This window comes from Falco punctatus (genome assembly GCF_963210335.1).
Source record: "Falco punctatus genome assembly, chromosome: 4".
In the NCBI taxonomy this organism is placed as follows: Eukaryota; Metazoa; Chordata; class Aves; order Falconiformes; family Falconidae; genus Falco; species Falco punctatus.
The window spans coordinates 58,320,138-58,333,222 of NC_137583.1; the positions used below are offsets into that span (position 1 = coordinate 58,320,138).

General features: G+C 37.3%; 1 protein-coding gene across 14 annotated transcripts in view; it reads right to left on the reverse strand.

Moving 5' to 3' along the window:
- KMT2C (lysine methyltransferase 2C) overlaps positions 1–13,085 on the reverse strand; it is a 197,622-nt gene that overhangs the window by 33,543 nt on the left and 150,994 nt on the right. For 12 of the 14 annotated variants that reach the window (XM_080386936.1, XM_080386935.1, XM_080386941.1 and 9 more), the window contains 9 exons: positions 8,169–8,273; positions 7,760–7,807; positions 6,459–6,596; positions 6,256–6,288; positions 6,054–6,173; positions 3,789–3,927; positions 3,310–3,524; positions 3,119–3,192; positions 348–530 (listed from right to left, as the gene is read on the reverse strand). In XM_080386936.1, the coding sequence (XP_080243062.1) occupies positions 348–530; positions 3,119–3,192; positions 3,310–3,524; positions 3,789–3,927; positions 6,054–6,173; positions 6,256–6,288; positions 6,459–6,596; positions 7,760–7,807; positions 8,169–8,273 (1,055 nt within the window). The remainder of the gene's footprint in view (positions 1–347; positions 531–3,118; positions 3,193–3,309; positions 3,525–3,788; positions 3,928–6,053; positions 6,174–6,255; positions 6,289–6,458; positions 6,597–7,759; positions 7,808–8,168; positions 8,274–13,085) is intronic. The other 2 variants (XM_080386940.1, XM_080386938.1) reach the window with 2 other exon arrangements.

Below are 13,085 nucleotides of genomic sequence, written 5' to 3' on the forward strand. Positions count from 1 at the left end.
AACAGGGCCCGAGAGACAGCCAGCCCCATCTGAAGCAGTAGCCTGTAGGACAAGATTACTGCAGTACAGGGTATATAAAACCAAACTACTGCACCAGCCAGCCATACAGAGAAAGAATAATCTATTTCCATAATAGGTAGGATTTAAGAGTCAAAGTTTTAAACCAAAGTTTTCTAACATTTACTAAACAGCTTCTCTTCTGACAGCATCTGTTTTCTTCCTATGCAGAATGGCTGACTTTAAGCTCTTCTATAAAGAAATATTAAAATTGATTTTATTACAACAGATTCCAACGACGCAGTAAAAAGCTGGAAGAAAAATAGCAAAACACCCTTAATGCAACACACCTGTCTGAATTTCCATTCCTGCTCATGTTCTGATTCCCTCTGTTTTAATGGATCTTTAAAGAGGTCAGAGTCGATGCGTGAGCCAGGATCAATACTATCCTGTTGCTGCTGTCTTTTCATGGAGTCATTTGACATCTGTACTTTATTGATGCGCAAAGCAGCTCTATTATCTCTGGCTTTTTGCTGAGAAAATATATATAAAAAAAAGCAGTTAGCCTTATTTTCTTCTGCTAAGTGTGAACAGTGCATCTGTTATTTCTACAAAAATCTATCACCAAATTACCTATAAAGCCTGTTTTAATCACATGCATTAAAAGACCTGTGGATGTGGCACTTAGGGACACGGTTTAGTGGTGGCCTTGCTAGTGCTACATTAACAGCTGGGACTTGATCTTAAAGGTTTTTTCCAACCTAAACGATTCTATGATTCTATGATCCTATGTTCCTACGCAGATAAAATTCTGCACTTTAAAATGAATTCCAAACTGAAAATACTTCATCTCTATAGAAATTCTGCATTTAACACACATGGAAAGAACAATGGAGTTATTAGCCACAGAGGTTTTGTATACATTAGGAATGTCTGTTCAGGTACTGTGCTGTGCCAACAAAGCATGAATCCTGCCAGTTTACCTTTCAAATCACATATTGGTGTGGTCTGCAATCTGAAGACATGAGCACAGCAGATGATGTTTGGATCAATAAAGGCCACTAATGTGAAGACTTTCAATGACAAGAAAAATACAGTCAACTCCATTAAATAGCCTCTATAGATCTCAGTCTGTGTTAAGTTAGCAGTATAAACATAGGATATGGGCTTATAGATCAGGGAAAATTGGATGGAAGAACAGCAAATTCCTCTTCAATGAGGCATTTTACAGCCATACTGACACTTTATAGGATCTAACAGAAGTTTGAAAGGGTCTGTTTTACCACCAATCTAGGATATGATTTCTTTTCTGAATCATACCCTCACATCATCTTTTTCACCACTTTATTTGCAGTTGTCAAGTAGGGGTGGCCTAGCAGAAAAGGCTCTAATCCTTCCCCTCCAACAATGAAACAGTGACATGGATGAGAGCACCAGGGTCACAGCAGCAGAAAAATTAGTGACATTTCCCCTATAAGTGATGGGACTTGCACATACTAAGGAAAGTGAGAAGTCTACAGTAAAACCTACAAACACTCTTCTGAATTTCATTTCTAAGGTAGCCTTTACTCATTCCCACAGAGTGTAAGTCCCTCAGGAGAGGTACCACAGAAGCTCCTCACATGCACAATGCCAGGAACAGTAGCAACAGCTGAATGGCAAGAGTATATGGACTGTAACTTCTGGAGGAGGTAACTGCTTCTTGCTACATAAATACTCATGTGTGTGTGTGTGAACCTGCATGCACCCTCCTTCTGAACATGAAGGAAATAATTTTGCAGCTGCTTTTTAGATAGCCATCACAAGAATTGGACTGCATTTGTTAAGAACAATGAAAAAAAATCGGTAACAGAAATAATTGTAAAGTGATAACTGCCTGGATAAAAATTCACCCATCCAAGTGGACAGTTTCTTATAAATACTACACAGATGGTATCACCAGGATTAAATATAGCATGGACAAGATGACATAGAGGTCCAAAGATGCTGAAGTTACAGGCTTGAATAAAAAGCAGAGTAACGATGCCTCAGTGATACAAAGAAAACAATAAAGAATTTTTCTTTTAAGTGGAAAGTGGTTCAGAAAGATCAAGAGCTCCACTTCACACATTAAGTTTGAGGTAATGATTTATCCTCTAAAAGCTGTCAGAGAGATAAGGGGATTTTTTAATTTGGACAGCAGGAAACGATGTTGGTACTGTTAAGCTTTGAGTCATCAACATACATGGGAATCAAATCTGCTTACTAATGAGACTACATTAAAAAAATGCAGGTGGGGCAAAGCTAAGAGGTTATGAAAACATAACCCTGCAAAATCCACAGAAACCTATGAAGTGAGAATGATTATCCAGTTGCTGTTGTGAAGAAACAAAGGTAAGATGAGAATGAGGAGAGAATGGAAACATGACAGGAAATTAAAAGAAAAGTATATTTGTTAACAATGGCAGGGAAGGTCAATAAGAATGAATAATATAGGTTCTCAAACTGTGAAGAAGGTGAACACTTTTGGAGAGAAAATGTGAGTCCTTCATGCTCCCCACAATGCAGATGATGTCAAAAGAGTTTCCACCACAGAGCAATACAAGAGAGTAAGTAGTGAAGGGGAACAGTAAGGCAAGAACAATGGAACAGAAGAAAATGAGGGAAGTAAGGATGTGAGCACATAACCTCTGGAATGTAACAAGTAAGACTTCAGCAACCCTAATGGGGCAAAGAAAGGAGAGGCTAGTGAGAGGGGACGATGAAAGAGAGGAAAGTCGTATCATGATTTGTTACTATCCTTCTGAAGAAAACGGTGAGATCTTGTGCAGAAGAACACAGAGCAAATAGAACTTGAGGCATCAATCAAATGTAGCAAAGAGATGGTGGGAACCAGAAATGCTCTCATGTCAGCTAATGTCTTTACATTGCACAATACTAATGCAGTTTATTCCGAGACTGAAAAGCAAAGAATACAGGTAGAAGTATTCAGAGTTATAAGTTAAATGACAAAGGCATTTTTCAAGTGAACTTTCACTAATCCTACAACTTTATTTATTTAAAAAACAAAACAAATGAAACCTCATGAATGAAATATATGTTTGCTGCAAGTATGCAAACGCGGGTGGGTAATTGTTCTTACCACATATGGAGCCCTCTCCTGTGAGCTTGCCTTCCTCCACAGTTTAGCAATCTGTTTCACTCTTGTAGCCCAGTCTGCAGTCAAAAAATGTGTTAATACACAAGGCTTTGATAAGTCTATTTTACATTCTTTCAAATCCAAGATGCATAAATCGTTACAATATATTTAATGTTATTCGGTAAACCACTTACCTGGGAATTCTTCCTTCAGGTTAGGGAAGTTGATATTTGTATAGAGCACAGGTGCTACTGTTGCCATTTCACCCAATGCTTCTTCTTTTTCCCACTTAAGAGTGCTCCTTTGAGCATTGGACATTGTATCACCTTCACCTTCCAAAGGCGGAGCAGATGGTACCCATGAGCTGTTCGGATCACTTACCATTGGATTGAATGCTGGATTCTTATCCCTGACAAATCAGAACAGGGTTTTGATATTTAGATAGGTTGCTCTCAGTACAAAAAGAAAAAAAAAAAACAATTAGCAAAGTACTTATTCTGTTTGCTCTTTCAGTAGTGAACAGGCTGCAAGAATACAGACATTTTTGCAGTGGCTGTCAAGAGCTAAGTAGCTAAATACTAATAATATCACAGTATTAATTCCAACAACACCCCCCAGGTGATAAATGCTATTTATCACAATGGGTATTTTTTTATTTCCCATCTGGACTTACCTGGCATCAGTATATGGTTGCTGTGTAATGGGAGAGAAAGTGCCCAGTCCACCTCCAGCAGTCAGAGCTGTATGAGGGAGATGAGGGTTAGGGCCAATCAGACCATTCATAAGGGGCACTCTTGGAAACGCATTTTCTCCTGGAAAGAAGTTTAAAATACTGTTTTAAAGGGTGACTGCTTTTAAGGAAGAAGCTGAAGTTTTCAGTGAAGAACTGATGTCTCATCTAACAAAAAACTAACTGCTTTAAAATGTTATAGTACTGACCTTCCATTTTTGGAAGAGATTTTAAATCAGTTTACATTGCTTCCCTACAGACTTAAGGGTGTTTTTTTTCCTACTGCATCACATCTCTGTACAGATTATTTTTTTCTTGTCTGAAAAATCTTTTTTTTTTTAAATGGATTTCCAAAAGTTTTGCATTAGCCCATGCTATGGTACCACATTTATACTGAGGTATGTTCTTAAAGGCCAACTGTCTGTTGTATTTGTTATACTCAGATCCAAGCAGCAAGCATGGAGAAGGCTGTTTTCAGTCCTTGCAGAATTATCATTAGCCACCTGAATTAAATACCTCCTCTTCTGAGACTCCTGAGCAGTGTACCAAAGTAAGCCTCATTATCCGCTAACACTCTAATTTGTAACCAATGAAACAGATAAATCTAGTCAAATGAGCATCAGCATTTTCTAATTAAATGTCCAGCCTAGCAGTACAAAGGCAGAAAATTTTATTTATTTGATTACAATATTACAAATGGGGCACAGGCAGATTCATTCCAGCAGATGGTATTTGCAGATGTTCCTACACAGAACTAACGCTGGCCTTTGAATCCCTGTCACTTAAGTGCGATTATAACTGTTGTCCCAGTATCTTCTTACAAGCACAGAAGTAGCTCAGGAATTAGATGCATCTGTAGGATGACACTGCATCACTCTCATGCTTTAGGAGACTGTTTTCTGATCTATAAGTTTACATATGCTACATGGCAAATATAGTTTGGATGAAAGTAACTCAAAATTTAAGAGAAAGTGCTTTATTATGGCTGCTAAATAGACAGTATACAGTAACTGTGAAGACCTGGCAAACAAACAAGATGGAGAATCAGGCCCCTGGTTTGCACTGTAGGATCACATGTCTTTATGAGAAGACAGCATTAATTTTGTTTGAAACTGCTGAAACTTGATGCACGCTTCCCCATTACTGAAGCATTTATCTCACAGAAACATGTGGATCATTACACCGTAACTGAACCAAATTATAAATCTAAAACTTTGTAATTGTGGCAGTTCCACAGGGAGAAGTTCAAGAATCTCACAGAACTCAAATGCTGAAGTTATTTCCAAGTACTCAAGTAACTAGGAGACAGGCAGTGATATCTGTATTATCTTTTGTTTCAAATCACCTCATTATTTGCTTTAAATCTCTCCTTTCTAAGATTTTTTGAAGTTTTTCCTTTTTATGGAAATTCATCCAACTAGGAAAATACTAATTTTTCTTCTTATGATTAATTCACTGGTGAAATCCATTTACATATTACTTTTTGTAGTACCAATATAACAGAACGGGCACTCTCTACATGAGTTCAGAGAAAATCCACTAGAGATCATGTCTGATGAGAAAAGAATGCATTTAATTATGCTCACATATACTGCTAAAAAAGAACAAATAATGCTATACTGGTAACAACAACAAAATCAATCTGCCCCTTGCTTTCAATGTAAGAGCAAGAATATGCCGTATCAACTCATGATAATTTTAGAATTTATTTTCTTCATTATTACTAAACTCCCAGATACCTTTCAAAATTACTTAGCCTTCTCTCTGTTATTTGGGTAGGACTAGTTAATATGTTAAACTGAATCCTTAAAGGAAATTAACACTCAGTAAATCACTGTCATACAGACTCCTTCCTTACCCTTGAGGAGGTACTCAAAAGTAATTAGAGTGAAGTCTGAAGAGAACACACGTTTTACAACACAACGTTTTACAAATTTCAAAACTACGAAAGCGTCAGCTAAAATAAAAGCTCCAATATGTCAGAAAAATCTAAAATAACTGTCCTTTTCTATTAGCGATGTTTACGTGTATGTTACTCACATACACCTTTCAGAACAGTTTTAGAATAATATTTCATAAACTAACATAGCAGATTCCACAATTTAACAATAGCAGAAAGTAAGGCATGTCCTACTTTCACATCAGTATTTAAAAGATGCACAACTCTCTTGACCAGGCTGCTGTTTTAGAAGTAACGAAGGAACATACCTTGACTGTGCAAAGACATAAGTTGTGGTGGAGGTGGAGGCTGCGGCAAAGGAGCTGGCTGCGTGGTTGCTGGACTTAACACAGCTGTGAACAGATCTTCAACATCCTTTCCTCCTAGCTCTGCAAAAACACCATGCATGAGTTGGCCATCATTGTTTACGAACTACATTTTATAAAAGACAACAAAGATTAGAACATGTACCTGGGATTTTGTACAGTTTGCCAAGAATAGCACCTGGACAAAGTAAAGACAGCACAGAATGAGTAATCATCAAAAAATGCAATAAAATCAATTCTGCAAGCAAGACCAAATAGGTATGTTACAGCACATAGGTAAGCAATTTGAGAAAAAAAATAAAAGATTTCTACTTAAGTCTTCTAGAAGACCAAGGACAAAAAAATTACCATCTGTGACCATTTTGTCTAGTTCTGGACTGAGGATTCCATCCAACTGTTCTTCACTCAATGGCCGTGAACTCTGGCTGACATTCGGCTGAGGCAGAGAAGAAGGATCATCAGAGATGGGACCAATATCCAATCCAGCTGAAGGAAGAAAGAATAATAAGTTAGACATAAATAGTAACATTTATTGGTTTAGAATAAAGAGCATTAAACTTTTTTTTCCCCTAGAACTGAGCTATCAATTAAACCAAGACTTTCTAAGATGCGAAAGGCAAAATAAGACATTCATTAGATAAGCCAATAAAATTGCCCACTATTTACCTCCAGTTTACTGTACAGTTCGAGGAATGTTAATTGAGTAGAATGCAACTGGAAGAGTGGGAAATAAGACTACTGAGTGTAGGTACAGCATGTTTTTAAGTGTATATTTTTCATTATATAATTCCACTGTAACTATTTTTCACATTTTAAAAACAATCACACCAGCAGTCAATATGGTTAATCCTCATGCACCTTAAGGTTCACCCCAGACATTCTTGTAATATTACATTAAAAATCTACTGAAGTGCTGCTGAAGTGTAGTCAGTATCAAACAAGTTGTAGCAGTTTCTGTTTCAAAAACAACTACTGAATATTCTGGGTTACATCAGACAAAGTGATTTGCTGGTACTGAGAAAACATAACTTACTATATAAATTTTCTAACATCCTTTACAAGTCAACATATCTCTCAACTGAGAAAGATCTTTGAAAGACCAAACTACACACTTCAGTATCTAAAATACAATTCTGAATTAGAAGCCAAATAAAAACAAACGTAAAATAATGAAACATGCTGTTCTACTTATTGTCAACCTATGTTTTACATCAGGTGATGAATCATCATCCAGTGGAAACAAAAAAATTGATGCTGACTGCTTTATTCATGCTTAATATATTCACATTGTTTAAATGCTTTTAATTTACAAAAGATACCACTATGATAAACACTACACACTATTACTAGAAGTAATGCTACCATTAACAGTGGCAGCAAGAAAATGTCTGATTTTGTATCATGAAACACAAAACTCAGGAAGGTTTTTAAAAGCTGTAAGCAAAACTTTATGCAGTACTCTCAAATGCGGAGTGCAGAATTTATAGGTCGTGTTAGACTCAAACACCACAGAAAGAGTGGAAAATGAAAGCATGAATTAGTGACACAGTAAAGGATTACTAGTTTCTACACATGCAGTTCTTTCAGCTAAAACCACTAGGAAAGATGACTACTTCTAACCATGGATCATCCATTGTTTAGTTTCTTACCAAATGGGGAGGGTGAGTTCTCAACCTGGAAAGTGCATAAATCAAGACCTACAGGACCCAAACCAGATAAAATGGATGATTATAACACGAAAACAAAACAAAAAAAAAAGTAAAGAAAAAGCTGCATGCTGAAAAAAGCTACGCAGGTATGATAGACAACGGCAGCTACATTTTATTCTCTCTTAAGCAGCAAAGCAAAGAGCCAAGTAAAACAAAAATGTTGAGAAGGTTGGGGATTTATTTTTTTTTGGTAGAAGGCAACAAAATCATCTCGAAGCAAGGTATTCTTAAAATATGAAAACTGTATCTGAAACCATCTCGAGTATAACCTATAGATACAATACAACAAACACATATATAACAGAGAAAGAGAAAACAAATATCAGCGAGACCTTATAAACATACATACCCGAATGATCTCCAGACTTTACCAAATCATCTGAAAGTATTCCAAGAATATCATCATCAGTATTTAAGACCTCAGAAAGATCAGCTAAAGGATCATCGGTGCTACCTGCATAAGATGCAATAAATAAAATCAACCAGTTGTGGCTTTTATACTTGACTCTGGTGATGCACTATATTGTTTGAGCTATAAACTCAAACAAAAATTTGCCAGGCTATAAGGGCCTTCTATAGTGTGTTACATACTGCAGGTCACTGGAGGGTGACAGACTGGGCTGACCAGCAGCCCCTCCCAGCCAGTACTGTAGCCATCTTCATATGCTTCCATTGTTTAGTATTTTCTCCATTACAGTAAAAGTGATAATGTAATCAGTCATGGGGAAGAAAGACTGGATGATTTCAGAGGTGAACCACCCCAACCCCACCCCCGACCTAGTGAGAATTTGCAACTTCTAAGACACAAAGGCCTATGAATGTAAAAGTCAACTAATAGGTTTTATAAAGGACACAGCTCACAACAAATCAACACAGACTATTAAAAAAAAAAAAAAGGTAAGGAAGTGATCAGTTACTTCTCTTCCCACCACTGCCTTTCTTACAACCAGTTACTACACCCTAATAGGGATATGAAATGTAAGAGTAAGAGGCAGTAATAAGTAAATGCAAAACCAAGATGCTATTTTTAAGATCAGAGGAAACCCTGAAGTGAGAACAGTCAGAGGTGGAAATGTCATGTTTGGTTGTTGTCTAAGAAAAACTGGCCTGGTCCTAGCAATAAATTATTTATTGTTAAATAACAAATTCTGGATATGATTATCTTCTTGACATCCAATTAATTAGAGAGAAATGGCTCCAAATGGCCCATCTGGTTTTATTAACTAGGTTTTTAGGACTATTTCAGATGTACAACACTTGAAGATAATTGTTTGACAAACAGAAGTTGAGAAAAATATTTTTCAGAAAACCTGCAGACTATCGTGACTACACAAGCAATCACTGTCAGACCAATGAAACGTGACGAGATGGTAAATATGCATACAATTAAACAGAGAAAACGGATTAATACAAATCATAAAACATACAATGTAGAAAACAAGCACAGGCAGGTTGAAGAGGGACCAGAAAGTCAAAAAACAAACAAATTCCACACATATACAGGTATCTTTCCCACTGTTATAATTCAACTGCCCCAGGAAAGTATTTCTAGCTTAAGAGTGCCAAGGATTTACTTAGATCATGAGGTTACTTTCCAAGCTGTAAAATTTTACAATGAATTAAGAAGCTCCTGCTGCTGCTGCTTCTCAGAGACAACCCTTTTTCATTCTACCATTACTGAAAGTCAAAATCAAAATGATTTTTTTTTCACTTTACTATTTTAATTCTTTATTTTTATCCTTTGTAATGCCAACAAGGTGGTACCATCCCAATTAAGTAATGTTTTACGCTTGCCACTCAGCTAGGTGGATCAATGTGCCAGTGCAGACCAGCCAGTTTACATGTATATAAAGATTTTGGCTCTTAACTGGTATCAATAGAAGTATTAAAAAGTGCCTCAAACCTGCTTTTTGGGTATAGTTATTTTGCGTACCTGATAAAAAGTACTATGAAATGTGAAGCTTTTCAACAGAACTCAGTTATTGGGGTTTTGTTTTTTGCTTTTGGGGTGGGTTTGGGTCTTTTTTTTTTTTTTTTTTTTTTTTTTTTTTTTTTTTGAGATACTTGTTTTCCTTCTGGCAATTTGGGTCTAATTATGCAAGCAACTAGCTAATACCAGGCACTGCAAGGTGATATTAATGACTTCAGCTGGCTGGAAGGCAAAGGATTGACTTTAGCTGTTCTTTAGCTTTTCTGAATTGCTACTTGAAGGCAGGTAAATATCAGGGAGGAAAAGGTTTTTATGAAGGAAGCATAGAGACTGTATTAGCAGCCTCTAATTCTTCTGTAGTATTTTATGTCATGGTGTTTTCCTCCACAGCCCTTAGAAATGTGTTTGGGAACAGTCCCTAAAAATTAAACTTCTAATCTGAATATAAATACATTGTATAAGTAGCTAGAAAGAGCTCAGGTGGAAAGATATAACTGAAGAGTTTACCACCCGTAGCTACACACTGGCTGTGAATAAATTCAGGCTTCAAATTAGAGGGCTCCTAACTATCAAGGCAATCAGATTCTGTAATGGCCTTTCGATGAGATTAGTAGGTAGGAGAAAAGCTACCTGCTTTCAAAATGGAGCTTGTTGAGTCTATCAAAAGGCTGAGTGCTGGTGAAAGAGGGCTAGACTCTGATCCATAAGTCTCATGTAAGACATCTCATCTAAAGCATATTTTTACATTTTTCTTCTATTTTTTCCCCTCGTTTTAATTCCTTGTGTGCTAAATATTATCTTGGAAACAACCAAATCACTTTAGTCAGCTGCTTCAGATCAGAATCAATAGCTGGTTGACATCTGCTGCCAAACAAATAGCTCAATACTGCTCATTAATTTGACTCTTTCAGAATGGAGATAAAACAAAGACAAAGCAAAAAGGAAAATAGTTTGCCTGTAATGCTGCATCTCTAAGACAGCACAGTTCTACTGATATCTTGTAATCCTGATCCCTCCAATGTATTTATTTTTATTTATTTATGAAGTTCTAAAAGAATAAAAACACCTCTCCCAAGCCTGCAGCCACTTTAAGATGTTTAATCACGCAATAACATATCTAGTTATAAAACGTCCCAGCAGCATTTGAATCAGTTGCACAGAGCCCCAGATCACTCCTCTCCTTTTGTCTAGGAAGAATTTCTTTAGCATTCTCTGGAGGCCCTGCATGACCAGATGATTTTTTCAACACCCTTAGAAAAAAAAATACACTGAATTTAAGCTATTCCAAATTAAAAGAGAAAAAATGACATTGCCAGAGCCTTCACAGAACACATCTCACCAAGTGGACTCTTTCATCAGAAACACCCAGGTCAAGAAACTCAAGAGAGATGTGGACAGTTCTCAGACTACATGGCATGCAACAGATTCCAACCACCACCTTCAACTTCACCCACCAACAGCCAGGGAGACCCTGGAGATCTGGTGCTCTGTGCTCCCAGTCAGGAAGTCTTTGCACTCTGCTCTAGCACTGTCTTGGAAATGAATTTAAGGCTTGGCCCCATGCAGAATACACCGTGCAGTGTGCCCCGTGTTATAAAACCACAGGAAAGGTGAGTCTCGTAACTGAAAACAAAAACTGCAGCCTCTTTGCCAGACAGAAATCAGGACTGGGAGCCTAAAGCTCACTTCAGTCAGTGTTACTAGAAATTAATAGTATACAAAGGACTCCAAAACCCCTTTTCTGGCCAGCTCTGCTGATCCTCATCATTGCTGCAGTCTTGTCTATCAAAACCTTCAGCTACCCTTAGCCGAGCCCTAAGAATAAATAGTCACAGACCACATCACTGGAATGCACCATCCATTCACGAGCAGACTGAACGCATCACTGTTCAACTCCCTAGCAGTTTTATGCACATGTTGAAAAGCAAAGCAGATAGAAGGACTTCTTTAGGTGCTTCAGAGCTCTTTGAAAAATGAACCAGTATTATCTAACCCTTAATCCTGGGATTGAATGAGTGGAGTTTCCAAGAGAAGAACATTTCCCTTGTTGAAAAGACCTAACCAGTTAAGCAAGGACTCTCACAGGAGTCAGCAATCCCTGTGAGAAATGGCACTGTAGGAAAACAGCATACTGTAACCAGGCAGTCCTACCACCTCCCAGCGCAGTGAATAAAGCAGTTCACATTATTCCTGCTCCAAAGCCAGGTCTGTACCGAAATGATGAAAATATCACAGGTGCTCTGGGACACTGTTCTCACCTCCAGCCCCTCTGCAATATCAGCCAGAAGGTATTGCCTTAAATATAAATAAACTAGCCAGCTGCTAGCTCAGCAGTTAGCCAGTTTACCAGGGTTTCCAACACACAGAATTAATCTCTTTCACACATGTGTGGATGCTCTTGTGGAAATAACTGTCTCCCACAAAGCCACAGTGAAAGAGTTAAGAAAAACTGCACTGGAACTGATCAATACTGGCAGATGACTTCACCCACTGGCGCTCCAACTACAACAAACAGCTCCATTTGGACACAGTTTTGGCTGGAAATCTGAACAGTTGAGAGACAATTGTTGAGAACATTCCTATGGCCAGAAAGCAGTATCTCATATATAAAATGGGAAAGACAGCAGGTTATCCACTAAAACTGTAGCTAGTGATTTATTTACTAATAGCCACCTCATCATGATTTATTTCTGAATAAAAAGAAGATGAAATTACAGTTTTACAAATTTGCTTATTCATAAAGAACAGGTTTTTTAAAAATTCCTTTAAACTTTGGAATAAGACAACATTAAATTAACATCAAGTTCATGAATTTCTAAAACCTTGAACTACCATAATACATGAACATTAGTGACTTTAATCTTACAGTCAGGTAGGTCAACAAACACGTCTGAATCCCTGTTTCTCTGACTTCAAAAGAATACTGCTGTGGAAAAAGTCTACGCAAGCATGTCTTCTTGTAGTGTTGGAAACAATGAAATACAGACCTTGAAACACTCCATTTGCAGTGGTTTCCCCTTCAGGGGAAGTTAACTTTTGCCTTTTCTATTACCCACAATTTCAACTGTATAGCAATCAATATTTAATTATAATGTAGCCTTCTGCCTTTTATTTAGCTGATTTTCACCCAGCAACAATCAGAAATAAGTGACCTTTCTGCAGATGACTCTCTGGACATGGGAAACTGTATCAATGTGTGTAAACACTTTTACATGGAAAAACTTCTGAGGACAAGCTGAAAGACAAGTCACAAATCATCTAACATATACAAGAAATAGTAACAGTTTTTTAAAAAATACAGAATGGTAAGACACCTCCAGTTAACTGCATATACTA